Raw genomic sequence first — 26,803 nt, forward strand, 5'->3', positions numbered from 1 at the left:
CAAAATTTGCATTAAGAGAAATTCAACTAAAATTTATTACAAACTTTACACAAGCTTTATACAAGCTGCTCAAGACCGAATTTACATGTCCATACATTTATGTGCAATACATACATCAAAAGAAATATTTACAGTCAGGGTATAAATTATACCCGATAACTTCAAGCTGATAGATCCTCACACCTCAGCAGCTCAGTTTGCTGCTCCTCTAGTCTCTAAATCTGCGACAGTGGTGCACAACATACTAAAATAATCTTTATGCAGAATTTAAATCACATTTATTCAAAAATTGAACTGAGCATGCGAGTTAAACACAAAACATGATTATGAGATTTTATTCCAAACAATTTCATTTCGAATTATCAAACACATTTCATAAAACCTACAGTTAGATCATGCCATTCGAAATAAATAGAATCTCAATAGCCAGAGGCTAAAGAGAAATCACATCACAAGGCTAACTAGCTCAAATATATGGATATCCATTCACACCCTCTTCTACTAGCACACCTCAACACTTCTCCAGAGAAGGAATCAAAATTCGAAACTAATTACCTCCACTAGTTATGCTAGTGAGGTGTTCAAATATATCGTCATGACACTGTGATTTCAAAACTTATCTTAACAATTTGCTAAACATTGCTATTTCAAATATACACAATAACTTTCACAATTTAAATCAAAACATCATAAATAATGTCACAAATAAACTTTCAACAATTCAAAGCAAAAGTAAAATACATATTTTATTCACTTTATCAATGAATTTTAAAGCATAGTGATGTTGTGCACAAACCTCAAGCGAGTCCCCTTTTAGCCTTGACTCGATTCTTCGGGTTCTTTCCCGGTGTTCTTTTCAACTGAAACACACAATTTCACAGTGTTCAGTACCACAACTTAACACCTATGTCTAAATATTGCATCCGTCTAACAACTAACTCGGAGGGTTAAAACAGAGCCATAGCTCCTCAAAAATTTTAAGTTTTAATTTAGCGTATTTTAAATATGGATATAATTTAACTATTTCTCACATTTAGCCTCCAAAAAATCCTAACAAAACTTTAAAAGGTTATTTTTTTATTAGCTCAATTAGATAAAAAATTTATTTAGCTCATATTCTAATAATTTGAAACTTATTTTGTTATTTGCCCAACTTAGATAAAAAATTGACAACCGATATTTTTTAAATTTAGTTTTGAGTAATAAAAAATAATTTAAAGAGAATTAAATTATAAACGAAGTACATAAAATACTTAATTCTAGTTATTATGTACATCATTGGCCCAATATATCTATATATTATAATTGTCATCAATTGATATTTTGTTTGTTAGCCCAATAAAACAAAAAAATTTAAAGGACCAATATTATAGTAATTTCAAAGTTTTTTTTATTGGCCTAATTAAGCAAAAACTTAAAGAGTTCATATTTTAATTTTTTAAAAGGTTAGCTTTTTTTTACCTAACAAAATTAAAAAATCAGTGGCCTACATTTTTAAAATTTTTCTTTAATTAATAAAAAAATGTAAAAAATATTTGAATTATGAGTTAAATACACAAAACACCTTCATCTAAATGTTGTATTCATTTAACACCAAATTCGGGAGTTCAAACAGATCTACAACCCCTTCAAAATTTTAGGTTTTAATTTACAGTACTTCAAATATAGATATGTTAACTATCTCTGATGTTTAGCCTCAAAAAAATCTTAAGAAAATTTTAAATAGTTGATTTTTTTTATTAACACAATTAAATAAAAAAAATTATTAAGCCCATATTCTAACAATTTGAAACTTAATTTTTTTGGTAGCTCAACTTACTTGAAAAATTAATCATCGATATTTTTAAATTTATTTTTATGTAAGAAAAAAATTAAAAAGAATTAAATTATGCGTGGGGTACATAAAACACCCAGGACTATTTGTTATATTGATCATTAGCCCCATATATCTAAATATTATAATCATCATTAATTGTAAATTTTATTGGCCAATAAAGAAAAAGAAAATTTAATAGACCAATATTTTAGTGATTTAAAAGCTTTTTAAATGGCCCATTTAAACAAAAAATTAATGACTCCATATTTTAATTTTTAAAAGATTACTTTTTATTGACCTAACAAATTTGAAAAATTAGTGGAACATATTTTTAAATTTTCCTTTAAGCAATAAAAAAATATTTTTAAAAAATTCAAATTGTTTGTTAAATAACCAAACACCTAGGTCTAGATATTACATCCAACACCCCTCGAAAATTTTAATTTTTAATTTATAGTACTTTAAATGTGAGTATGTTCTTAACTGTCTCTCATCTTTAACTTCAAAAAAACTCTTAAAAAATTTTTAAGAGGTTGATTTTTTTATTATCCCAATTAAACAAAAAAATTAATTATCTCACATTCTAATATTTTTTAACTTATTTTTTATTTACCCAACTTAGTTGAAAAATTATTGCTGATACTTTTAAATTTATTTTTAGGTAATATAAAAGAATTTAAAAGAATTAAATTGTCAGTGAGGCACATAAAACACGTCTAGTTATTATATCTTATATCTAAATGATAATCGTCATTAATTGATATTTTATTGACCAAATAAAATAAAATTTAGTGGGCCAATATTCTAATAATTTAAAATTTTTTAGTCCCAATTAAATAAACAAATTATTGAGTCCATATTTCAGTTTTTAAAAAAATTAGTTTTTATTGATCTATTAAAACTGAAAAATTAATGGCCAACTGTTTTAAAATTTTCTTTTAAGTAATAAAAAATTATTTTAAAAATATTCAAATTGTAAGTTAAATGCATAAAACACATGTCTAAATATTGCATTCGTCTAACTTCAAACTCGGGGGGTTGAAACAGAGCCACAGCCCCCCCTAAAATTTTAATTTTTACTTTAGATTACTTTAAATGTGGGTATATTCTTAACAGTCTCTCATGTTTAGCCTTAACAAAATTTTAACAAAATTTAAATATTGATTTTTTTAATAGTCCAATTAAATAAAAATATTGATGAGCCAATATTCTAATAATTTGAATCTTATTTTTTTATTGGCTCAACTTAGTTAAAAAATTGATCGCTGATTTTTTTAAATTTAGTTTTAAATAATAAAAAAGTAGTTAAAAAGAATAAAATTATGAGTGAGGTATATAAAATACCTAGGTCTAGTTGTTATATCCGTCATTGGTCTCATACATCCAAATATTGTAATCATCATTAATTAGTACTTTTTATTGGTCCACTAAAGTAATAAAAAAATATTTTAAAAAGATTCAATATGCATGCTAATTGGATAATATGCAAAGTGAGACCATAATAGTAATTAAGCTGGCCACTAAATCTTCCAAACAAATGATTACGTTGGAAATGGTATAATTAATGTAACACCCTCACTGTAGCTATTCTGTACATTCTACTGTTCAGGTGACCGGTGTCGGTCCGGACAGCTAGAACATCTAGAAAAATATTTAGACTACAGTGAGGAGTCATAAACAACTCAAATAATAATAAGAAAAATTTAGAAAAAATTTTAAAAATAAAATACAATCAAGTTAAATGAGTCAGTGCCCTAGCGATGGGTAATCCAGTGGGAAGTTGCGGTATTTGCAGCTAGAAGCTAGAAGCCCTAAACCCAAGAGAAAATTCATAAAATTATTTTTGGGACTCCAGAGAAGAGTCATTGAGGTTTCTATGGCATTAGAATGCCAAGAAACGGCTTAGAAAAATTTTTCGATCGGTACAGACGATTTTGGCTCAATAAGCCAAACAGAGGGTATTTTGGTCATTTCATCTTCAAAGATGATTTTTAACCAACTTGTCCAGTTAAGTAAATAATTATTATGATATAAAATATGAATAAATATTGTTAAAAATTTAATTGAAAATAAGTAGAAAAGAAAAGGAAAGAAAAATAAAAGAAATTAGGAATTATGACATCACATGATGTCATTAAAATGTCCCAACCCAATCACAATTTAACAAATTAACTAAAGAGATAAAAAGGAAACAAAAATGAGATAAAAACAAAAGAATTCAGCAACCTCTTCTTCCATAATAGCCGAACCAAAAGAAAGAGAGAGAGACCTCCATTGATGCACTCACTCAAGCTCCAAAACCTAGCCAACTACACCATAAAACCTCATAACCCCTTCATGAAAAATTGATCTTACACCTTGGGCAAGTTAGAGGCAGTAAAAAGAAGAAGAAAAGAAGAGTTTTTCAAGCTTGGGAATTTCCATAAGAGAGATATCTGCCATGAAACCTTAAAATTGTTATTTGAATCTTGCAAATGAGTTGATAGAAGTTAAAATTTTATCTAAAAGGAAAGAAATCTAGGTTTAAGGAGGAAGTGGAAATTTCAGTCCCTTAGAGAGGGTTAAGGTGTTGAAGTATTTGATTAAATTAAACTTGTATATTTATGTTACTTAAAGTGTATATATGAATAAGGTTGAAATTGAATGAACTTACATGAGATTTGTAATTTTAACAAATTAGGGTTTGCTCATATAATAGTGTATGAACATTTTAATGGTCAATTAGTGACTATTTGATTGTGTTTGAGTAGGAAATGAAGTGAATTGTGCCATGAGAATTGAGGTTAGGTGTGCTGCCTTGAGTACCCTGCAGGTCTGGATGTGAGTCCAGCATGTTTGGGCAGCTATAACTTGGGTTGTGTAGGTTCAATTAGTGCAAGGCCAATTGGACATGAAATTAGACACATAATGACACAACTTTGATGAAGGAACCCTGTCTAGATACTAAACTTAATGCCCTAAAAATTGACCAAATCCGGGTAACACACATTCTGCTTGGGCAAAATGACCAAATGAACAGTGTTCATTCATTTGGTCATAACTCAGAGTAGAAAGGTCCTATTGACCTGAAATTTATATCAATGAAGAGCTTAGACAATTTAGAACAACTTTCATGGAGAACACAAACTCTAATTCTGGACTTAACCAAATGAAATTATTGGCCAAAACTGAACTATCAAATCTGGTAGAATGGTATTCTGCCTAGAATTTTTGGATAAATACCAATCTGGCCTGCCTTGCTTAAATTAACATATCTTGGGCTAGAAAACTCCAAATGGAGTGATTAAAAAAGAAAATTAAAAAAGACACATAAAGGAACACTTTCATGAAGACAATATTGTCAATTCTTACTGAAAAATTGACCAATGGAACAGTAAACCAAGTACTTAAAATCAGAAAATTTTAAATAACCAATCCTAAGCTTTAAAATGAAATTGGAAACCAATGCCAACAATTTTAGAATGAAAAATGTGGTATGTTGGTGATATTAGAACCAATATACCTATTGTTTATGAAAAAGTTAACATGATGTGAACCCTCAAGTAATTGGTAACTTGAAAATCAACATTCAAGAATTAAAGGAACAATATGGAAAGCACTAAATCAAAAAGTATGAATTTGATTCTTTGAACCAGCACAATCAGATTGCTGTGTAATTCAAAGAAAATATCAGAAATGGGATTCTTGACCTAATTCATATGGAGAATGAATAAACCAAGAATATTATGTACATTAAACCTTGCAAGATAGAAATATCAGCAAGTTAATGAGCTTCACAAGAATAAAGGCAACAACCAATTTACTTACTAATGGGGCAGAAACAATCTTTCATTAATATTCAAAGTGTGTCCTCCACTCTCTCATTACCCTTGTATTTATAGTCTCTTGGCTCCAAAGCTAAAGACAAAAATATCCCTACTTTAGTAACAGCTGCAAGGAGCTTTAAGTCTAAACAAAAATTAATCTATCAAAAGACTAAAAATGTAACACCCTCCCTGTAGCAACTCCGTACATTCTACAGTTTCGGTGACCAGTATCGGTCCGAACAGCTAGAACGTCCAGAAAAATATTTAAACTAAAGTGAAGAACCATAATTAACTCAAATATTAATAAGAAAAATTTAGGAAAAATTTTAGAAATAAAATACAATCAAATTAAATGAGCTGGTACCCCAGCGATGGGTAAACCAGTGGGAAGTTGCGGTTCTCGCAACTAGGAGCCCTAAACCCAAGGGAAAATTCATAAAATAATTTTTGGGACTCCAAAGAAGGGTCATTGAGGGTTCTATGGCATTAGAATGCCAAGAAAAAGGTTTAGAAAAATTTTTAAATCGGTACAGACAATTTTAATCTGTTAAGCCAAACGGAGGGCATTTTGGTCATTTCGTCTTCAGAGATGATTTTTGACCGACTTGTCTAGTTAAGTAAATAATTATTATGACATAAAATATGAATAAATATTGCTAAAAATTAAATTGAAATTTAGTAGATAAGAAAAGGAAAAAAAATTAAAGAATTGGAATTATGACATCATTATGATGTCATTAAAAATCCTCCCACCCAATCAAATTTTGACACATGGCATTAACTTATTTAAAATGACTTATTGGGCAGAAAAAAAGAAAGAAAAATCAGTTGCTTCTTGAACCTTTGGGGCAGCAAAAAACGTGGATACAGAGAGAGAGGAAGGAAAACTCCATTAAAGCTCACCCAAGCTCCCAAGCTCACCAAATCTCACCCAAAAACCCTAGCCTTCTTCACAAAAAATTAACCTAGCACCTTGAGGAAGCTTTGGGCAGCAAAAAGAAAGAAAAATCAAGAAGTTTTCTAAGCTAGGGAAACTCTCCAACAAAGGTTAGTGTCAATTAATTCTTTAAACTTGTATATGCATCATTAGGAGTATGAATTGATCCATTGATTGTATGTGTTTGAAAAATTGAAATGGTAGAGCTAGGGTTTGGACCCAAAATTGAGATGTTGATCATGTAATGGTGAAAGTAAGTTTTAATGGTCAATTAGTGACCATTTGGTTATGTGTGAATGAGAAATGAAGTGGTTTATGTAGTGGGAAATGAAATTGGTGTGGCTGCCCTTGGTGACTGCTGAGCATGAGTCCAGCAGGTTTGGGCAGCAATAACTTGAATTGTAGAGGTTCAATTGGTGCAAAACCAATTGGACATGAAACTAGACACATAATGGCACAACTTTGATGAAGAAACCATGTCCATAAAACCAAACCAAGTTGACCAAAAGCTTACCCTAATCCGGGTGACCTGTATTCAGCCTGGGCAAAATGACCAAATGAACAGTGTTTGGTCATTTGGCCATAACTCAGTGTAGAAAGATGCAATTGACTTGAAATTTTACCAGCACCAAGCTGAGATATAGATATACAACTTTCATGAAGAAACCTAACCCAAATTATGAACAGAACATATTCAAAAGGTGAGTTACAGTCACTGTTCATTGCACTGTAGATATGGTCAGTTCAGAAATTCTGGACAGAATTTCAATCCTGCCAGTTGTGGTTTTTAGACCATAACTTGAGTTACAAAACTCCAAATGGAGTGATTCAAAAAAAGAAATGCAACTAGACAAAATAAGAAACAACTTTCATGTTGATCAGTTTGTCAAATTCCCACTGCAAAATTAACCAATGGAATAGTAAAACAAGGCATAAAAAGTGAAAATTCTGCCCAACTAACATTTAGCTTAGAAATGGTATTGGCAACCAATACCAACAAATTTTGAATGCAAAATGTGGCATGTTGATGATATTAAAACCAATGTACCTATTGCCTATGCAAAAGTCAACATTTTTGTTGACCAATGAATGGAATACTAACACTAAAAACTTAAATTCCAAAAATTATAAAACTTAAAAGTGTGAAATGCCCTAGTATACCTAACAAGATTGGTTTGAATAGCTTGGCATGCCAATAGGGTTCAGTTAGTAGTACTGCACATGGCATTATATCATTCTGTGATTTCATGGCTTTTAGCCATTCTAACATTATGTTGATACTTGGCCTTGTGCCTAATGTTATTACAGCTTATTAGCTGTTCTGTTGCACACCGGGAGATACATATATGACCGATGGTGTGACGGCCCAAGGTATTTGATACTCAGTGCCAATTTACCCGTTTATCCAGTCCAGTCATCCAGTATAGGTTACTTGGGCACCCAAAAATGAAAGTGAACAAATTTAATGAAATAATGAATAGAACAAGTGCATAATAAATAAGATTACCAATAATGATCGAAAAAAAAAATTTGTCTGCATAAGACATCAAAACATGCACTGCATATTTACTTCCTGTTATTTCTTTTTATTTTATTATTGGCACCACTAAGCATTATTGCTTAGTACGTTCCTTTTGCCATGCGTAGATTCTGGAGATACTGACCGAGAGCCCAGTAGACCACAGACTGGGTGAAACCTCCTGCAGCTCTGCATAGTATCCGTGTCACCTCACCATCTTCAGTGCATTAGTAGGACACTAGGTTTCATTTTGGTATTTTGTAACTAACTTTTATTTTCTCATGTGTAATTGAGACTTATGTAATGTATTTTGATGTTAATGTAAATAGTGAAAATTGTGTTTATGAATGAAAAATTGAGTATTTATTTATTGCTTGTATATGAATACCATGAGAAATGAATGATTGAGAAATGGAAATGTTGTTAAAAAATATTGAGATTTTGATGATGAAATGGAGTTTGGGATTGGTTGAAAAATTTGGAAGTATTTTTCACAGGTCCCGAAGAACTGTTTTCTCCATTTTTAGCCGGTACTCTGCCGGATTTTCTATAAAATTTTCGGATCCTCAAATAAATTATAATTTCAATAAATGACTTAAATGAATTATATTTCATAAATTTTACTTCATAACTATGAAAAAACAAAAAAAAATAAATTAGGAAAAAAAATGATTGAATTAAAATAGGGTGTTCCGATACATTGCGTGGCATATCTTACTCGGCTACACTGTAGACGGGTAAGGGGTGTCATATTTAGTGGTATCAGAGCACGGTTTAGGCGTTTATAGGCCTAGATTGAGTCCATACCATGCATTGCGTTTGTAAGAGTCGAGGTGACACTAATGCAGATCTGTTTGTCTTTGTTATTTTGATTAGGATATGGACCCCATATCTCAGAGGGCAGTTGAGGAGGAAGTGGAGAGTCATGCTCCACCTGCAGCAGCTGAGACTGGGGGTAGGGGAGAACCTGCTCCGCCAGCTCAAGCAGAGCCTGCTTAGCCTCCACAAGCCATGTCCAGCAAATGGCCGAATTCTTCAGACAAATGGCTGGGGTAATGCCACCACTTCCACAACAGAAATCACACCTAGAAAGACTGAGAAAATTTGGAGCAGTGGACTTCTTTGACAAGAGAGAAGATGATTCTGTTGCAGCCGAAAACTGGTTGAACAGAACAGGCAGAGTTTTAAAGCAACTCCATTGCACTCCAGAAAAAAATCTAGAAGCTACTGTATCTCTGTTGCAAGATGATGCATATGAATGGTGGGATACGATGTCCAGTGAAGTACAGCCAGAAGTAATAACTTGGGACTTCTTCCTCACAGAATTTAAGAAGAAATATGTGGGTAGTGTATACCTGGAAGAGAGAAGAAGAGAGTTCATTAACCTGAGGCAGAGACAGCTAACAGTGGCCGAGTATGAAAAGGAATTTGTCAGACTAAGCCGCTATGGAAGGGAGATAGTCCTTAATGAAGCTGAAAAGTGTAAGAGATTTAAAGATGGATTAAATAACAATATAAAGATCATGATCATTGCCTTGGGAATCACAGACTTTACCAAGTTAGTGGAAGCTGCAATAAAAGTTGAAAAAGTAAGAATAAGTGAGCAGACCAAAAGAGAGAGACAGCAGAAGAGGGGCCCGGGTCAGTCTAGCTCATCTCCTGCACTAGGAAAGAAGTTCAAAGGTCCACCTGCACAGAGTTCAGGTTAATCACAAGGTCAGGGTCAGTCCCAGGGACCCAAGCCACAGTTCACCCCTAGGAGAGGTCAGTCCACACCATCTGATATGAACCTGCCTAACTCCACCTCAAAAGCTAGCTCACAAGGGGAGGTTTGCAAACTTATATATATAACACCCAAGACCTCCTTGCAGAACCGATGTGGTACGCATCATTCACGATCCCTTTAGACTGAACGTCCTCGTGAAGTAACCGGGGTCATGACTCGTTCACCCCGACCTCTCTCGAATAACGTCAGGGAACCTTTGTACATGGCCCACCGACCCATACAGAGTGAGGCTCTGATACCAAATGATATGAACCTGCCTAACTCCACCTCAAAAGCTAGCTCACAAGGGGAGGTTTGCAAACTCATATATATAACACCCAAGACCTCCTTGCAGAACCGATGTGGGACGCATCAAAATGTGAATAAATATTGCTAAAAATTAAATTGGAAATGAGTAGAGAAGAGAAAAAAAGAAAATGAAAAAAAATACCTAATTATGACATCATATGATGTCATTAAAAACCTATCCACCAATCACAATTAAGTACCACTTAAATTAACCTATTAAAGAGGATAATTGAGACAAAAAAAAAAAAAACAAAAGCCATCTGCTCTTTCTCACCAAAACCAGCGTCACTTTCTCTCCCAAAGCCATTCCACCATGAAAGCTCACTAAAGCTCCCAAAACTCACCTTATTTCACCTTGAAACCACAAACTGCTTCACAAAAAATTAACCTAGCAACTTGAACATCCTCTAGATAGCCAAAAGAGGAAGAAAAAAAGAAGTTGGGTAGCTTGAAATTCTGCTCCATTCAAGGTTAGTGCCCTAAACAATTTCTTTTCTTTCTTTAATCTTGTAAGCATGCTAAATCAAGTAGAAATGTGTGAAATTAAAAGAAAAACTTGAGTAAATGAAATCTCTAAATTTGGCAGCCATGAGAAAGTTTAAGGATTGTTGGTTTTTGATGAAATTAAGTGGCTTAATTATGTTATTTATGAGTATAGATGATGGATAAAGTGATTTGGTATGAGTTTGGTGTGTGTATGCCATGAATTGGAAATTGGAGTTAGGGTTTGAGCATGAAATTGAGACTTTGATCATGTAATGATGAAAGTGAGTTTTAATGGTTAATTAGTGACCATTTGGTTATTGGTAAACAAGAAATGAAGTGTGTTTAGTGATGGGATTTAGGTTTAGTGTGGTCGCCTAGGTGACTGCGAGCAGAATTGGACATGAGTCCAGCAGGTTTGGGCAGCCATAACTTGAATTGTAGATGTTCAATTGGTGCAAGGCCAATTGGACATGAAACTAGACACATAATGGCACAACTTTGATGAAAAAACCATGCCCATAAAACCAAACCAAGTGGACCAAAAGCTTACCCCAATCCGGGTGACCTGCAGTCTGTTTCTGCAGAATGATCAAATGAACAGTGGCCATAACTCAGTGTAGAATGATCCAATTGACCTGAAATTTTACCAGCAACAAGTTGAGATATAGACCAACAACTTTCATGAAGAAATCTAACCCAAATTATGACCAGAACCTATCCAACAAGTGAGTTGCGATCCACTGCTCATCGTGATCAGAGATATGGTCACCCGTAAAAATTCCAATCCGGCCAGTTGTGGTTTTTGGACTATAACTTGAGCTACAAAACTCCAAATGGAGTGATTCAAAAAAAGAAATTTAACTAGACAAAATAAGGAACAACTTTCATGTTGATTATTTTGCCAAATTCCCATTGCAAAAATGACTAATGGAACGGAAAAGATAAGGGATGAAAACTGAAAATTCTGCTCAATTAACTTTAAGCTTAGAAATGGTATTGGCAACCAATACCAACAAATTTTGAATGCAAAATGTGGTATGTTGGGAGTATTAAAACCAATGTACCTATTGTCTATGCAAAAGTCAACATTTTGGTTGACTAATAAAGTGAATAGTAACACCAAAACTTGAAATTCAAAAATTGTAAAACTCAAAAGTGTAAAATGCCCTAGTATACCTAACAAGATTGGTTTTGATAGCTTGGCATGCCAATAGGGTTCAGTTAGCAGTACCGCACATGACATTATGCCATTCTGTGATTTCATGGCTTTTAGCCATTCTGACATTATGTTGATACTTGGCCTTGTGGCTAATGTTATTACAGCTTATTAGCTGTTCTGTTACACACCGAGAGACACATATGTGACCGATGGTGTGACGGCCCAGGGTACTTGATACCCAAAGCGGTTACCCGCTTATCCATCAATCATCCAAAGATAGGTTACTTGGGCAACCAAAAATAAAAGTGGATAAATTTAATAAAATAATGAATATAACCAGTACAAAATAAGTACGACTACAAATACTCATCGAAAATTTATTTGCAATGAGACATCAATACATTCATTGTATATTTATTTTCTGTTATTTCTTTTTATTTTATTATTGGCACCACTAAGCATTATTGCTTAGCGCGTTGCTTTTGCCACGCGTAGGTTTTGGAGATACTGACCGAGAGCCCAGTAGACCACAGACTAGGTGAGACCTCCTGCAGCTCTGCATAGTGTCCGTGTCACCTCACCATCTTCAGTACATTGGTAGGACACTAGGTTTCATTTTGGTATTTTTTAACTAACTTTTATTTTCTCTTGTGTAATTGAGACTTATGTAATGTATTTTGATGTTAATGTAAATAGTGAAAATTGTGTTTATGAATGAAAAATTGAGTATTTATTTATTTCTTGTATATGAATACCATGAGAAATGAATGATTGAGAAATGTAAATGTTGTTGAAAAATATTGAGATTTTGATGATGAAATGGAGTTTGGGATTGGTTGAAAATTTTGGAAGTATTTTCACAGGTTCCGAAGAACTGTTTTCTCCATTTTTAACCGGTACTCTGCCGAATTTTCTATAAAATTTTTGGAATCTCAAATAAATTATAATTTCAATAAATGACTTAAATGAATTATATTTCATAAATTTTACTTCATAACTATGAAAAAAAAAAAACAAAAACAATAATAATAAATTAGGAAAAAAAATGATTGAATTAAAATAGGGTGTTCCGATACACTGCGTGACATATCTTGCTCGGCTACACTGTAGACGGGTAAGGGGTATCACAATACCAAATTAAATTGATTCCTGGATATCCGAATTTTGATTTATTACTTTCTTTATTTGTATATATATTATTTCTTGTTATATTATTGCACCACTAAGCAGAAATGCTTAGCATGATGGAATTGCTTCCTCACGCAGGTACTGAAGGTAAAACCAGTAGACTGTCGACTGAGATTTTTGGAGTCCAGATCTGCAGAAGTGTCAGAAGAGTTCAAAGTTGTCACCTCCTCAGCAATGCATGTAGATGGGGCTCATTTTAAGCATATTTTCTAATATGTACATTATAATTACTGCTTATATTGTAATGTGAATTAGTAACTGTAATTTCATTTGTATATTATGTACTTGACAAATTTATATACTTAATTGGCAAATTATATACGTTAATGAAATATAAAAATTCTGATATCTGAATTGATTATGTAATCATAATGATTCTGAATGAGATTGAGTTTGAGAAATTTTGAGACTGAATCTGAGTTTGAGAAACTGTTGAGAATGCTTTAAGACAATCTGAGTTATGAATTTGAGTATATATTGTAATTGTTTTTGGCAGGTTCAGAAGAACTGTTAGTCCAAATTACAGTTGGCACTTTGTCGAATTATCGTTAAAATTTTTTAAATTTCCAAATTAGTTAGATTTTGATAAAAGTAAAAATAGCCTAAACCTTAGATAAAGTTTTTGAATAAATAAATCAAGAACTGTAATGAAATCAGATAAGATCAGGTGCTCCGGCACTCCGTGTGACATACCTTGCTCGGCTACACTGTAGACGGGTGAGGGGTGTTACAACCACTTTCCCTTTTTGCATTAGAACACACCCAAGCCCATTGTTGGAAGCATCACTATAAATCACAAAGTCTTTTCTAGATATTGGCTGTGTCAACACTAGTGCCTCTATCAACATAGCCTTCAACTTCTTAAAACTGGCTTGACACTTATCATTCCAGTTAAATTTTGTATTCTTATGCAACAACTTGGTCAATGGTGCAGTTATCAGAGAAAATCCCTTCATAAACCTTCTGTAATACCCAACTAGCCCCAAGAAACTTCTGACTTCAGTTGCATTCCTGGGAGGCTTCCATTCTATTACAGCTTCAATCTTCTTGGGATCCACTCTAATCCCATCAACTGATACTATATGTCCAAGGAAAGCAATCTCATTCAACTAAAAGTCACACTTGGACAGTTTAGCATATAGTTTCTTCTCTCTTAGGGTTTGCAGTATAATCCTCAAATGCTTATCATGTTCTTCTCTGTTCTTGGAATACACCAGAATGTCATCAATAAAGACTACTATAAACTGATCTAAGTATGGATGGAAGATACGGTTACTGAGATCTGGGCCTCTGTGACTAGCCCTGACTTTGTGTCTGACTATGGCCCTGAGCCGAAGGACCTCTAAACTTCTTACTGGGTGCAGATGAAGACCTAGCTTGACCCGGAACCCTCTTTTGCTGCCTGTCTCTTTTGCTCTGTTCATTTATTTTGACCCTCTCAACTTTAAGTGCAGCTTCAACCAACTGTACAAGGTCTGTGATCCGCAGGGCTGTGATAAGCAGCTTAATATTATCATTTAGCCCCTATTCAAACCTCCTACATCGATCTGCTTCTGTAGGGACTATCTCTCTTCTATATCTGCTTAATCTGACAAATTTTTGTTCATACTCTGCTACAGACAATGATGAGAATCAAGCTACATCCACAACAAAGGATTTCATCCAAGGTCCAATTACTAGAGCTAGAGCTAAATCACTTCAGAATTTAATTTGTGAAATCATAAGGAGCAAGGATTATAAGCTGGAATAGCATGAAGAAAAATGTAAAGGATTAAATTTGGTGAAAATTATGCTTAGAAGTGACCAGGTGTCACGTGGAGTATTAGATTACATGGAATAACCTGTGGACATACATGCACCAAATCCAACCCATGTACATGTATCTGCTGGCACCTTTTTCAAGGAATATTCCATCTGTTATAACCACTTATCTTTTGGACTTAAATGCCCTTATTTACTGCTGCATTAAATTTACTTGTTGTAAGGAGTTTTTAGTCTTTTGATAGATTAATTTTTGTTTGGACTTAAAGCTCCTTACAGCTGTTACTAAAGTAGGGATATTTTTGTCTTTAGTTTTGAAGCCAAGAGGCTATAAATACAAGTGTAATGAGAGAGTGGAGGACACACTTGAATATTAATGAGAGATTGTTTCTGCTCCTCTAGTGAGTAAATTGGCTGTTGCCTTTGTTCTTGTGAAGCTCATTAACTTGCTGAGATTCTATCTTGCAAGGTTTAATGTGCATAATATTCTTGGTTTATTCATTCTCCATATGAATTAGGTCAAGAATCCCATTTCTGATATTTTCTTTGAATTACACAACAACTGATTGTCTTTGGTTCAAAGATTCAAATTCATACATCTTAATTTGGTGCTTTCCATATTGTTCATTTAATTCTTGAATGTGGGTTTTCAAGTTACCAATTACTTGAAGGTTCACATCGCTTTGGTATCGTGAGCAAAGGGACGCCCAAACAAGGTAGATTCTCTATTTGCTTTTTATTCTTTGTGTTTCTTACCTTCTTCATATTTCTGTTTGGCTCTTGGGGTTTAGTTGGACTGTTTGTTTAAAAATTTGTTTTGTTGGGTTTGTCTTAGGGTTTTGGGTTAATCAAGCTAAAGCGATTATTCTAGCCATCCATTTTGCTTCCTTCATTTTGATATTAAGCATGAGAGATTATCCGTTCATTGAGTTTGACTTACCAATTTGGCCTAAATCGTACTCAAAGATTATTTGGGTGTGTTTAAGACGTTGGGTGTAAATTTTGGGGTTGTTTGATATCGTTGTCTTTGAACCAAAATTTTACTACAGACCAGATCAAATTATGTTCACATAGCAAATAGACCGTAAATTCCAAAAATTTACAAGGTGTTTATACCCCATATCAAGAGTACCCAAATTAAATTTCAACTTAAAATTCATCCGTTGTGTGGGGAACCAAAATTTTGCAGAGACCAGATCAAATTAAGTTCACATAGCAAATCACCAAATTCCTGAAAATTTACAGGCCATTTGTGCCACATTTGAGCTATTCTCAAATTAAATTTCAGCTCAAAATTTAATCGCGTTTGTGTGGGAACCAAAATTTTGCAAGCAGACACGATTATATTTGATTTACATAGTAAGTCCGCCAAGAAAAGCGTGAAATTCTTGCAAGAATTAGTCGATTGGGTTGCATTTGCCTACTCAATTTTAGATCAAAATACACTCATTTGCTTGGTGATCCTAAATTTATGCAATTCTTGGTGTATTGTGTGAACTGGGTAATTGTGATAAGTTGGTGGCAAACTTGGATATTTAAGCTTAATATCTCTACTTTAGGTTGTCTCTTTTCACCTTACTACTCTTTTATTGTGGTGTCTTCTTTCTTGATTCCTATTGCATTACATTTCCATACTTGAGCTTTTCTTTTCTTGACTTCTTGAATCACATTATTGTTTTCTTGATTACTCGTTTTGATCCGTCACGTTCAAGAATTTTATTGTGTTTTAAATTTTTGTGGTGATCTTGGTTTGAGTTGCTTGAGTTTGATAAGAACTTGTGGACATAGCCAATAGAGGTAAAAGGCACAGAGAGGTGAGTTCATAAGAGGGAAAAAGCCTTGTTGAGTTAAACACGAGTGGAGTGTCCTCTGTTGAGTGTAAACACGAAAGGGAGTTAGTGAGGTATTTTCTTTACACTAACCATTTTCTTGCAGTCCGAAAACATGTCTAGAAGGGGTGATGGTAGTGAGGGGAAGGTGAAAATCCATTCTACATGCAGTCATCGGACAACAATTTGAAAGAATGAATGTTGTGTGCAATGAAATCATAGATAGGTTGGAAAGATTGGAGCAAAGAGATAGGCAAAATGAGAGACGGCCAAATAGGAGGGATCTTGTACCTCCAGTAGTTGAATATGATGAATTTGAGTTTGATAACTATGATTTTGAGGTTGAAAGACCTAGGAGGGGTAGATATGAGAGAAGAGTCAAGATAGGAGGAATGGGGATAGGAGTATAAGAAGAGAGGAAAAAGATAGGAATAGGGTAGATGACAATATCAAAAGTATTAAAATGAGCATCACTTCTTTCCAAGGGAAAAATGATCCTGATGTGTATCTTGAATGGGAAAGGAAGGTAGAAGTCGTGTTTGATTGTCATCACTATTCGAGGAAAAGAAAGTAAAGTTAGCAGTGAGAGAATTTCTTGATTATGCTTTGGTATGGTGGGATCAAGTGTTGATTAGTAGAAGGAGAAATTATGAGCAATCAATTGCAACCTGGGGTGAGATGAAAACTATAATGAGAAAGAGATTTGTTCCTAGTCATTACTATAGAGAGCTACATCAGAGGTTACAAAAATTGACTCAAGGTTCTAAAAGTGTTGAAGATTATCATAAAGAAATGGAAATTGCTATGATTAGAGCAAATGTGGAGGAGGATAGAGAAGCCACCATGGCTAGATTCTTGAATGGGCTAAACAAGGAGATTGCTCATATTGTTGAGTTACATCACTATGTTGAGTTGGAGGATATGGTCCACATGGCTATGAAGGTAGAAAGGCAACTTAAAAGCAAGTCAAAATTTGGAGGAAATGCAAGTACTTCTTCATCTTGGAAGTCTAACTGGAAGAAGGAGGATAGGGAAAAAACTTTTAGCAACTATAAGAAAAATGAGGATAAGGATAAGGAAAAGAAGGTGGAGAAGAAATTTGTAGAAAGTAAAGGAAAAGAGGTTGCAACTACTACCCGAAATAGAGACGTGAAGTGTTTTAGGTGTTTGGGCAGTGGACACATAGCTTCTCAATGCCCTAACAAGAGAGTCATGGTCATGAGAGAAAATGGTGAGATAGAAACAGAGGAGGAAATTGTGAGTGATTCCACATCTTTAGGGGAGGAGGATGCAGAGGTAGAATATGCTGCTGAAGGAAGTGCTCTAGTGATTATGAGAGCATTAAATACTCAAGTAAAGGAGGATGTTGGTGATGAATTGCAAAGAGAAACAATTTTTCATACAATGTGTCTTATCCAAGACAAAGCTTGTAGTGTCATCATTGATGGGGGAAGTTGTGCCAATGTTGCTAGTACTATTTTGGTGCAGAGATTAAGGTTGAGGACTTCGAAACACCCTAGACCCTATAAATTGCAGTGGTTGAATGAATGTGGTGAGGTGAAAGTAACAAAACGAGTATTGATTTCCTTTGCAATAGGAAAGTATCAAGATGAGGTTATGTGTGACGTGGTTCCAATGCAAGCTGGCCATTTATTACTTGGCCGACCATGACAATTTGATAGAAAGGTGATCCACGATGGGTATAAAAATATGTATTCTTTTGAAATGAATGGAAAGAAAATCATTTTGGCACCTATGACACCAAAACAGATTTATGAAGACCAAACAAGGCTTAAGCAAGCAATGGGTGAGGAAAAATCAAGAGTGGCCGAAAAGAGAGCAGAGAAGAAAAGGAGTGAAAAGAAATTGAGTGAAAATGTTGTGAGTGAGCAAGACAAGGGTGGTTGTGAGGAAAGAAAAGAGAGTAAAGAAAACATTCCAAGAGTGCTTGAAAAAGGTGCCAGCAGATACATGTACATGGGTTGGATCTGGTGCATGTATGTCCACAGGTTATTCCATGTAATCTAATGCTCCACGTGACACCTGGTCACTTCTAAGCATAATTTTCACCAAATTTAATCCTTTACATTTTTCTTCATGCCATTCCAGCTTATAATCCTTGCTCCTTATGATTTCACAAATTAAATTCTGAAGTGATTTAGCTCTAGCTCTAGTAATTGGACCTTGGATGAAATCCTTTGTTGTGGATGTAGCTTGATTCACTTGCGCAACCTGGAGATTGGGTATGGGTTCACTTGCGCAAAAAAAGGTTTCCCTCTCGAAGGAAATCAAAATTACAACCAAGATGTGATGGACCTTTCCAAGTGCTGACCAAAATTAATGATAACGCTTACAAAATAAACACCTTGGTGAGTATAATGTCAGTGCCACCTTCAATGTTGCTGATTTATCTCCTTGTGTTGATGCAGGAACAGATTCGAGGACGAATCCTTTTGAAGCGGAGGGGAATGATGAGAATCAAGCTACATCCACAACAAAGGATTTCATCCAAGGTCCAATTACTAGAGGTAGAGCTAAATCACTTCAGAATTTAATTTGTGAAATCATAAGGAGCAAGGATTATAAGCTGGAATGGCATGAAGAAAAATGTAAAGGATTAAATTTGATGAAAATTATGCTTAGAAGTGACCAGGTGTCACGTGGAGCATTAGATTACATGGAATAACCTGTGGACATACATGCACCAGATCCAACCCATGTACATGTATCTGCTGGCACCTTTTTCAAGGAATATTCCATCTGTTATAACCACTTCTCTTTTGGACTTAAATGCCCTTATTTACTGCTGCATTAAATTTACTTGTTGTAAGGAGTTTTTAGTCTTTTGATAGATTAATTTTTGTTTGGACTTAAAGCTCCTTACAGCTGTTACTAAAGTAGGGATATTTTTGTGTTTAGTTTTGAAGCCAAAAGGCTATAAATACAAATGTAATGAGAGAGTGGAGGATACACTTGAATATTAATGAGAGATTGTTTCTGCTCCTCTAGTGAGTAAATTGGCTGTTGCCTTTGTTCTTGTGAAGCTCATTAACTTGCTGAGATTCTATCTTGCAAGGTTTAATGTGCATAATATTCTTGGTTTATTCATTCTCCATATGAATTAGGTCAAGAATCCCATTTCTGATATTTTCTTTGAATTACACAACAATCTAATTGTGCTGGTTCAAAGATTCAAATTCATACATCTTGATTTGGTGCTTTCCATATTGTTCATTTAATTCTTGAATGTGGGTTTTCAAGTTACCAATTACTTGAAGGTTCACATCAGACAATGTCTCTACCTCAAACTGATAAATTCTCTTCTTCACTCCTCCAAATACACATTACTGATGTATTTCTTCTTGAACTCTGTAAGGAAGAAATTCCAGGTTATCTAAATTGATTGCACCTCCCTTGATACTGTGTCCCACCATTGATAGGCATCCTCCTGTAGTAAGGACACAACACCTTCAAATTTTACTCTGGGGTGCAGTGGAGCTGCTGAAGGACCCTTTCCGTCCTTTCTAGCCAATGTTCAGCTGTTGCAGGGTCATCTTCCTTTTTACCCATAAAATCCACAACCCCATATTTTCTAAGTTTCTCCAAATGGGACTTTTGTGGTGGCTGCTGAGGTTGTAGAATAGCTCTAGTCATTTGTCTAAAGAATTCTGTTATTTGTTGAAATAAGGCCTGCTGAAGCTGTGCAGGTACCTCTTACACTGGTGGAGCAGGTTCTTCCCTGCCTCCAGCTTCAGCCATGGGTGGAGCATGACTCTCCACCTCTTTCTCAATGGCTCTCAGCGATGTCGGATCCATATCCTAACAAAAAATAACCAAAGACAAACAGATCTATATTAGTGTCACTTCAACTCTTACAAATGCAATGCATGGTATGCACTCTATCTAGGTCCAGAAATGCCTAAGTTGTTCTCTGATACTACTAAATGTAACACCCCTTACCCGTCTACAATTTAGCTGAGCAAGGCATGTCACACCCTGTACTGGAGTACCTTTTCTTATCTTATTATATTTTTTTTAATTAATTATAATTTTTGTTAATTTAGGTTCACTTATTCAATTGGAGAAACCGACAGAGTTTTCCCTAATTTATTTACATTCTAACGAATTCCCACCTATTTAAAATCTCAATAGTTTAAATTCTTCACAATTTCAATGCTTCATCTCAATAATCTAAAACTCACAAATTCATTCGTTCCATACATAAATAATATCATGCTCACATTCATAAATAAAACACTCAAATTTTATTAATTTACAAATAATTACATGAGTTCATAATCAACATAACAAATTTTAATGTCTGAATACAAAATACAAAATACAAAATTACTGATGAGCCTAGTAAGTCCTACCAGAATGCACTGCAGAGGATGGTGACACTAGACTCAAGTGCAGATCTGGACTCTCAAAAATCTCAGTCTATGGTCTACTGGGCTCTCTCTCCTGGTCTCCAGTACTTATGCGTGGCAAAAAGTGACGCGTTAAGCATAATGCTTAATGGTGCAAATATAATATAAAGATAAACTAAATAATTAAAAGTAAAGAAATTATGCTATTATTCCACACAGACTGCATTTTTTATAGCTATTTGTAATATATTTAATTTAATGATTTTAATATTCATTATTTAGTTGTAAATTTTTAGAATTTATTTTAATTGCCCAAGCAACCTATACAAATTGACTGGACTGGATAAACGGATAAACTAATACTGAGTACCAAGTATCTCGGGCCGTCACACTATCGATCACATAGTATCTGCCAGGTGCGCAACAAAATGGCTAAGAAGCCATAATATCAATCGGTTATAAAGCAACATATATCAAGGAATAACGGAATGGCTAAAAGCCATAAGTCACAAAATGGCAATAAAATCCATAAATCACAGAATGGTACGGAGCCATAAGCAGTACTACAAATCAAAACCCTATTGATATGCCAACCTATCCAAAACCAATCATAATTAGGCATACAAGAGCATATTAGCATCTTAGGTATTGGTTCTTTGCATGTTGTATCATTGTTGTTACTATTCACAATACTATTCATACTAAATTCTTTATTTTTCCATAAATAATAGGAACACAGGTTCCAAATTCATGTTCATACCACATTTTGGATTATAAAGTTGTTGAAAGTCCCTTTTAGAGTGTTTTAAGAATTTCAGATTTTGTAACCTAAGTTTATTGTTCCATTAGGCCAATCTACAATGGAAATTTGGCCAACTTTTCTTCATCAAAGTCATTCCTTAATGTCTTAACTTCAATTCCCTTTTTAAATCACTCCATTTGAAGTTTTGTAGCTCAAGTTATGGCATTTTTACCATAACCGGCTGGATTGGTCAATATCCAGAATTTTCTGGACAATTTGGTTCTGACAGTTTTTATAAACCAACTTTGGTTAGCAATTTGATTAGGTTATGGTCAGAATTAGGATTTCTGTTCTTCATAAAAAATATTCTACTATGTCTAAGCTTTCTATGGGTTCAAGAATCAGGTCATTTGAACCTCTCTACAATGAGTTATGACCATTTGAACAATCACTGTTCATATGGTCATTTTTTTAAGTCCAGCATATGGTTACCCGGATTCAAGCCAATTTTAGGTCACTTTGTGCTGGTTTTCTGGGCAGGGTCCCTCATGAAAAATGTGACATTATGTCCCTAGTTTCACCTCTAATTGGCTTTACACCAATTGAAACTATCTATCTTTACTTATGGCTACCCAAACCTACTGAACTCAAAGTTCAGATTTCCAGCACAAAGGAGCACTTCTCCTTTAAGCATTTCAATTCCACAACCAAGTCCATTTTGAGGTCAAACCACATCAAATGGTCATTAATTGACCTTAATAACACCTATTCAACAATAATTTGACAAACCCTTAATTTTGGTTCAAAACCCTAACTTCCAATGTCTCAATTTCATACTATACATAGAAATTGAAGTTCTAATCTATATATACTTATCAAAGACTATCACTAAACAATTTTTAATTCAAACAAAATCATCAAACACTCCCCTTACTCATGACTGCCGAATTTTATGCTTGGTTTTACATACATGTTTTATTCCATTTTTCAACAAATTTTAACTCAAATCAACTTCCTAACAAAGATTAAAGAGAGAAGGGAGTTAGTATTTACACTAACCTCTCTTGCCCCAATTGTGACTTTGTCTAAACTTCACTTTCCTTCTATTTCTTGGCTGCCAAACACTTATTCAATGCCTAATTACTAATTTTTGTGTTGGAGTTTATGAGTTTTGTAGTGTGTTTGCATGGGAATTCAAGCTTGTATGAAGAAGAAATGGTGAGAAGCTTGCAACAATGGAGTTCGGCCAACTAGTGGGAGAGGAGGAAGATGACTTATTTTTGTCTCTTTTATTCCTTTTATATCTTTTAATTATGTTTGTCAAATTTTAATTGGTTGTGAAATTTTAATTACATCATCATTACATAATGAATATGTCATAATTAGATTTTAATTTCATTTTGTTTTTATTTTTCTTTTCTTCTTTCTTTTACTCATTTCTAATTAATTTTTTATCAATATTTCTTCATATTTTATTACATAATTCTCACTTACTTAAATGGACATGTTGGTCAAAAATCAACTCTGAGGGTGAAATGACCAAAATGACATTCATTGTGTTCACCAAGTTATAATTGTCTGTATCGATTAACATAAATTTTCTTGACATTTTCTTGTCATCTAAATCTCAATAATTCTTCAATTAAGTCCTAAATAATTATTTCACAGGGTTCCCCACGGGTCTGAGGTTGGCAACTATCTTCACAGTCGCTTCCCGTTAGGATTAACCATTGCCGGAGCTGCGGCTCATTTAACCTCTTTGCATTTCATTTCGTTAATTTCTCCTTAATTTTTCTTAGTCATTACTTAGATTATTTATGACTCCACTTTAATTTAAATATAATTCCAGACATTCTGACTGTCTAGATAGACATTGGTCATCGGAACAATAGAATGTACGGACTACCTAAAGTGAGAGCGTTACAAAAATGGCAAGATATTTCAAGGCCAAGTTCTATTTAACCAAATTTTATGGTATAGATTATCTTTCTAACTTTCTTTTGAGTATAGGCTTTTAAGGGGTTTCTCTTGTTGATATTCAATGAGATTAGAAAGCATTACTTCATAAATCTTTTCTCTTTTTTTAATTGCATTTAGAACATCATCCTCGTAATCCCTTCATTCTGTTAATAAATTCTACTTTGATCCACACACACAAAAAAAAAAAAGTTGCAGGTGTTAGGAATTCACTATTGAGTCATCAACAATACATTCTTCCATAGTATCTGGAATTATTAAAGTCATGAATTGCACAAGGTATAAGTGTATAATGTAAGGCATTCTAAATACCCTACGCCCATCATTTAATAGAAATCATCATGTGGAGAAGTTGAATAGAAAGTCACCTATTTGACCAAGAAGCTCAACTTTGATGCCATTGTGTTCAACCTTCTTCCCTTGAAGTGGCTCTATTGAAATCTAAAATATTGGAAAATTTTTAAAGCATCAAGTCAACAATACCAACTTGGAAAACCATAAGATGTTTTACCATAATAAATAACATACACAACATTATTATCAAACAGAGCACCTTTCCAGCAATATTTTCTTGACTTTGGAAAAGAGGAACCATAACAGTATGACCATTTTCCTTCTTCATTGGAACCTATACAAAGACATAAAGATACCAACACCATTAGACATGTCAACATAATATGTTCAGAAAAGAAACAACCTAAATTATTACCTAGCATGATCCACTTCTAAAGCACATTAATATTCTGTATATTTAAAGCAAATGTAGCGATAATTTTCTTTTTTAAAAGTAGAATCCACAATTTGTACTAAAACTTTGCATGCATTCCACAGCATAATTACAGAGTGAATGCATTAACTTTCATTTTCATTTTATGTTTATTTCACTTTCTCAAACTACATTAACCCTAAATTAGCAATTTAACACGAAACTAAACTACAGTATACCAGAAAAAAATTGTAGGCTACCTGCTTACGAGTTTTCCCATCAGAAAAAGCAATGGAGATATTACACGCGGGCTTGAAAGCTCCAATAAGGTAATTCTATGGTAAAATAGAAAAGGAATAAACATTAACCGCAGCTTAACAACTGTAATAAACCCAGAAAAAGATTTTCCAAGAAAATAATAATCACAAAGACAATGAGACCTCACCATGTTGTTTATGACCCAATTTCAATCCCAACACCCTGTTCAAAACACCAGCAAAAAACTCAGTGTCACTACAACAAGAAGTACGAATTCACTTAGTTAGTGTTTTGCAGATGAGAGAATCAAAACTCAAATTTCAAGTAAAAAAAAAAACTGCATAGCCAAAACTAAGCTCAGATTATTTACACCAAAATCTAAAACTATACATATCAAAAACATGACCATTATAAGCTATTCTTTGCAAATAAACCATGTAAAAATAGGCAAAGATGCAGAAATAAAACTGATTATTTATCAAAGGAAATCAAGAGATAACATGAAATAATGAAATGAAAATGGCAATGCTAACAAATAAATGAATGGACTGCAATTTGAATTAGGAAACCGATCACCACACCTTTAGATATTAACTTAGAGAAAGATCAGAGGAGAAAGAGATCCAGAGCTTATAGAGAAAGTAAACCCTAACTTGCCCGCCAGAGATTGGAGATTTGGCAAAGAAGAGAGAACTAACCTGTTTAATATGGACCCTTGCGGGGTTATGAGAGGAGAGGAATCGAAGCATCTGATTGCTGATGATACGCGTCTAATGTTGATTGGTGTGGTTGCAAACTGTTGAACAGTTAGCGAGAGAGCAGAGCTGATTGTACGCTCTATAAAAGAGATCAAACCTTGTCTAATATGCGTGTTGTGAATTGAATAATAACTGTTCTCTTTCTTAAGTTTCTCTGATTCTTTAATCTTCTTTCTCTTCTTCGCCTTTTCTATATTTCATCTTGGTAAAATCTTCTTAGGTTGCATCAGCAGAGAAGTGTGGTGGACGTCACGACGGTGGTGGTTTTTCTGCTCATGACTCCTTGACTAGGCTCCTTCCGGAATCTAACGGTGAGCCAAGACCTTTGAACAGTTACAAATGAAACGATGTCTTTTTAGTCTTTGTGTGTTGTTGTAGGTTCCAGGAATTTTTTTAATAAAATGTTCAGGGAATTTTTTTTTTTAAATGTTCGAGGAGAGTTGGGAGTTCTAAAAGTAAATCTACTTTTTGTCATTGTCATAAAATCTTTTTTTTTTTAATCATGTAAACAAAATAAATTTTCCTCTTTTCTTTTTTTTTTCTTAACTCATTTTCCTCTAAAATTAAATGCAAATTAATTTTTAATTATATAAAAAGATAATAAAATAAAATAAAATAAAAAATTTTAAAAATTTGCTAATGAAATTTCTTTTTCAAACAATAAATAGAAACATTTCAAACAGTTTTCTTGACATCTTTTAATATTCAATTTCTTACTTACCAAATGTTAAAATATTAGCAAATTTTGAAATTCAAAAGTAATCTTATTTTTAAAAGAATTTATCAAGCAACAATACAAAATTCATCGTATATTTCAAATAATTCTTTAAACTAACAATGATGATCTAAAATTAATCATGTTTCAAATAATTTAAGATGAAACTTATTGAAGATTCCAAAGTAGCAAAAAAATAATAAAATATTTTTGTGTCAATTTGAGTAATTTTTATATTTTTATTTAAATGTCTCATATTTTTAAAAGATTTGATGAATTATTGAACATTTTTTATTTAAATTGAGAGAAGGATTAAAAAAAATACTTTATAAGATTGACATAATTAGAGTCTGTAAATAAAGTAGGCTCCAAGAAATGTTAGCAAGCGAAGCAGAGTAATTAGTCTGCAAAAAAACAAAAAAAAAAAAAAAGCCTGATTAATATTGAGTTTAGTGACTCAATTCATTTTAAGGATAAGAAGGTCGTGTTTGAGCCCAAGTGAATAATTTTGTTAATCATCAAATTTTTAATTAATTATAATTTTATTTCAAGTGTTAATAAGTAAATAAGTTGATTAATAAATTATTTTTTATTATTGTTTAAAATTATTTAACATATACCAATAAAAAATATAAAAAAAAAAGAATTATACCACATCACAATTTTTGAAGTATCATCATTAAAATTTTTATATTTTAAATA

General features: G+C 33.4%; 1 protein-coding gene across 7 annotated transcripts; it reads right to left on the bottom strand.

Moving 5' to 3' along the window:
* Positions 1-26,525, bottom strand: LOC131173334 (vacuolar protein sorting-associated protein 26B-like). Of its 7 annotated transcripts, XR_009143633.1 has the most exons (7): positions 25,327-25,999; positions 24,816-24,850; positions 24,631-24,705; positions 24,218-24,292; positions 24,033-24,105; positions 797-860; positions 1-221 (listed from the first exon to the last, which is right to left on the bottom strand). XR_009143633.1 is itself a non-coding variant. In XM_058135571.1 (6 exons), the coding sequence occupies exons 2-6, from the start codon at positions 24,816-24,818 to the stop codon at positions 814-816; spliced, it is 273 nt and encodes a 90-aa protein (XP_057991554.1). In that variant the 5' UTR covers positions 24,819-24,850; positions 25,327-25,994; the 3' UTR covers positions 500-813. The 7 variants fall into 7 exon arrangements, 5 of the variants coding, with proteins under 5 accessions (XP_057991554.1, XP_057991565.1, XP_057991551.1 ...); XM_058135571.1 differs by lacking the exon at positions 1-221 and having other exon boundaries at positions 500-860; positions 25,327-25,994; XM_058135582.1 differs by lacking the exons at positions 1-221; positions 797-860 and adding an exon at positions 19,540-20,394 and having other exon boundaries at positions 25,327-25,985.
* Positions 26,526-26,803: the final 278 nt, after the last annotated feature.

Source organism: Hevea brasiliensis, chromosome 2 (genome assembly GCF_030052815.1).
Source record: "Hevea brasiliensis isolate MT/VB/25A 57/8 chromosome 2, ASM3005281v1, whole genome shotgun sequence".
NCBI classification, from domain to species: domain Eukaryota; kingdom Viridiplantae; phylum Streptophyta; class Magnoliopsida; order Malpighiales; family Euphorbiaceae; genus Hevea; species Hevea brasiliensis.

What these genes read in the sequence shown, in the direction of transcription:
- LOC131173334 (XM_058135568.1), bottom strand. An exon ending in AAGAAAATATTGCTGGAAAG is followed by an intron (nt 24,106 to 24,217) that starts GTGCTCTGTTTG and finishes CCAATATTTTAG; the next exon opens with ATTTCAATAGAGCCACTTCA. An exon ending in TGAGCTTCTTGGTCAAATAG is followed by an intron (nt 21,053 to 24,032) that starts GTGACTTTCTAT and finishes GCCACGCATAAG; the next exon opens with TACTGGAGACCAGGAGAGAG.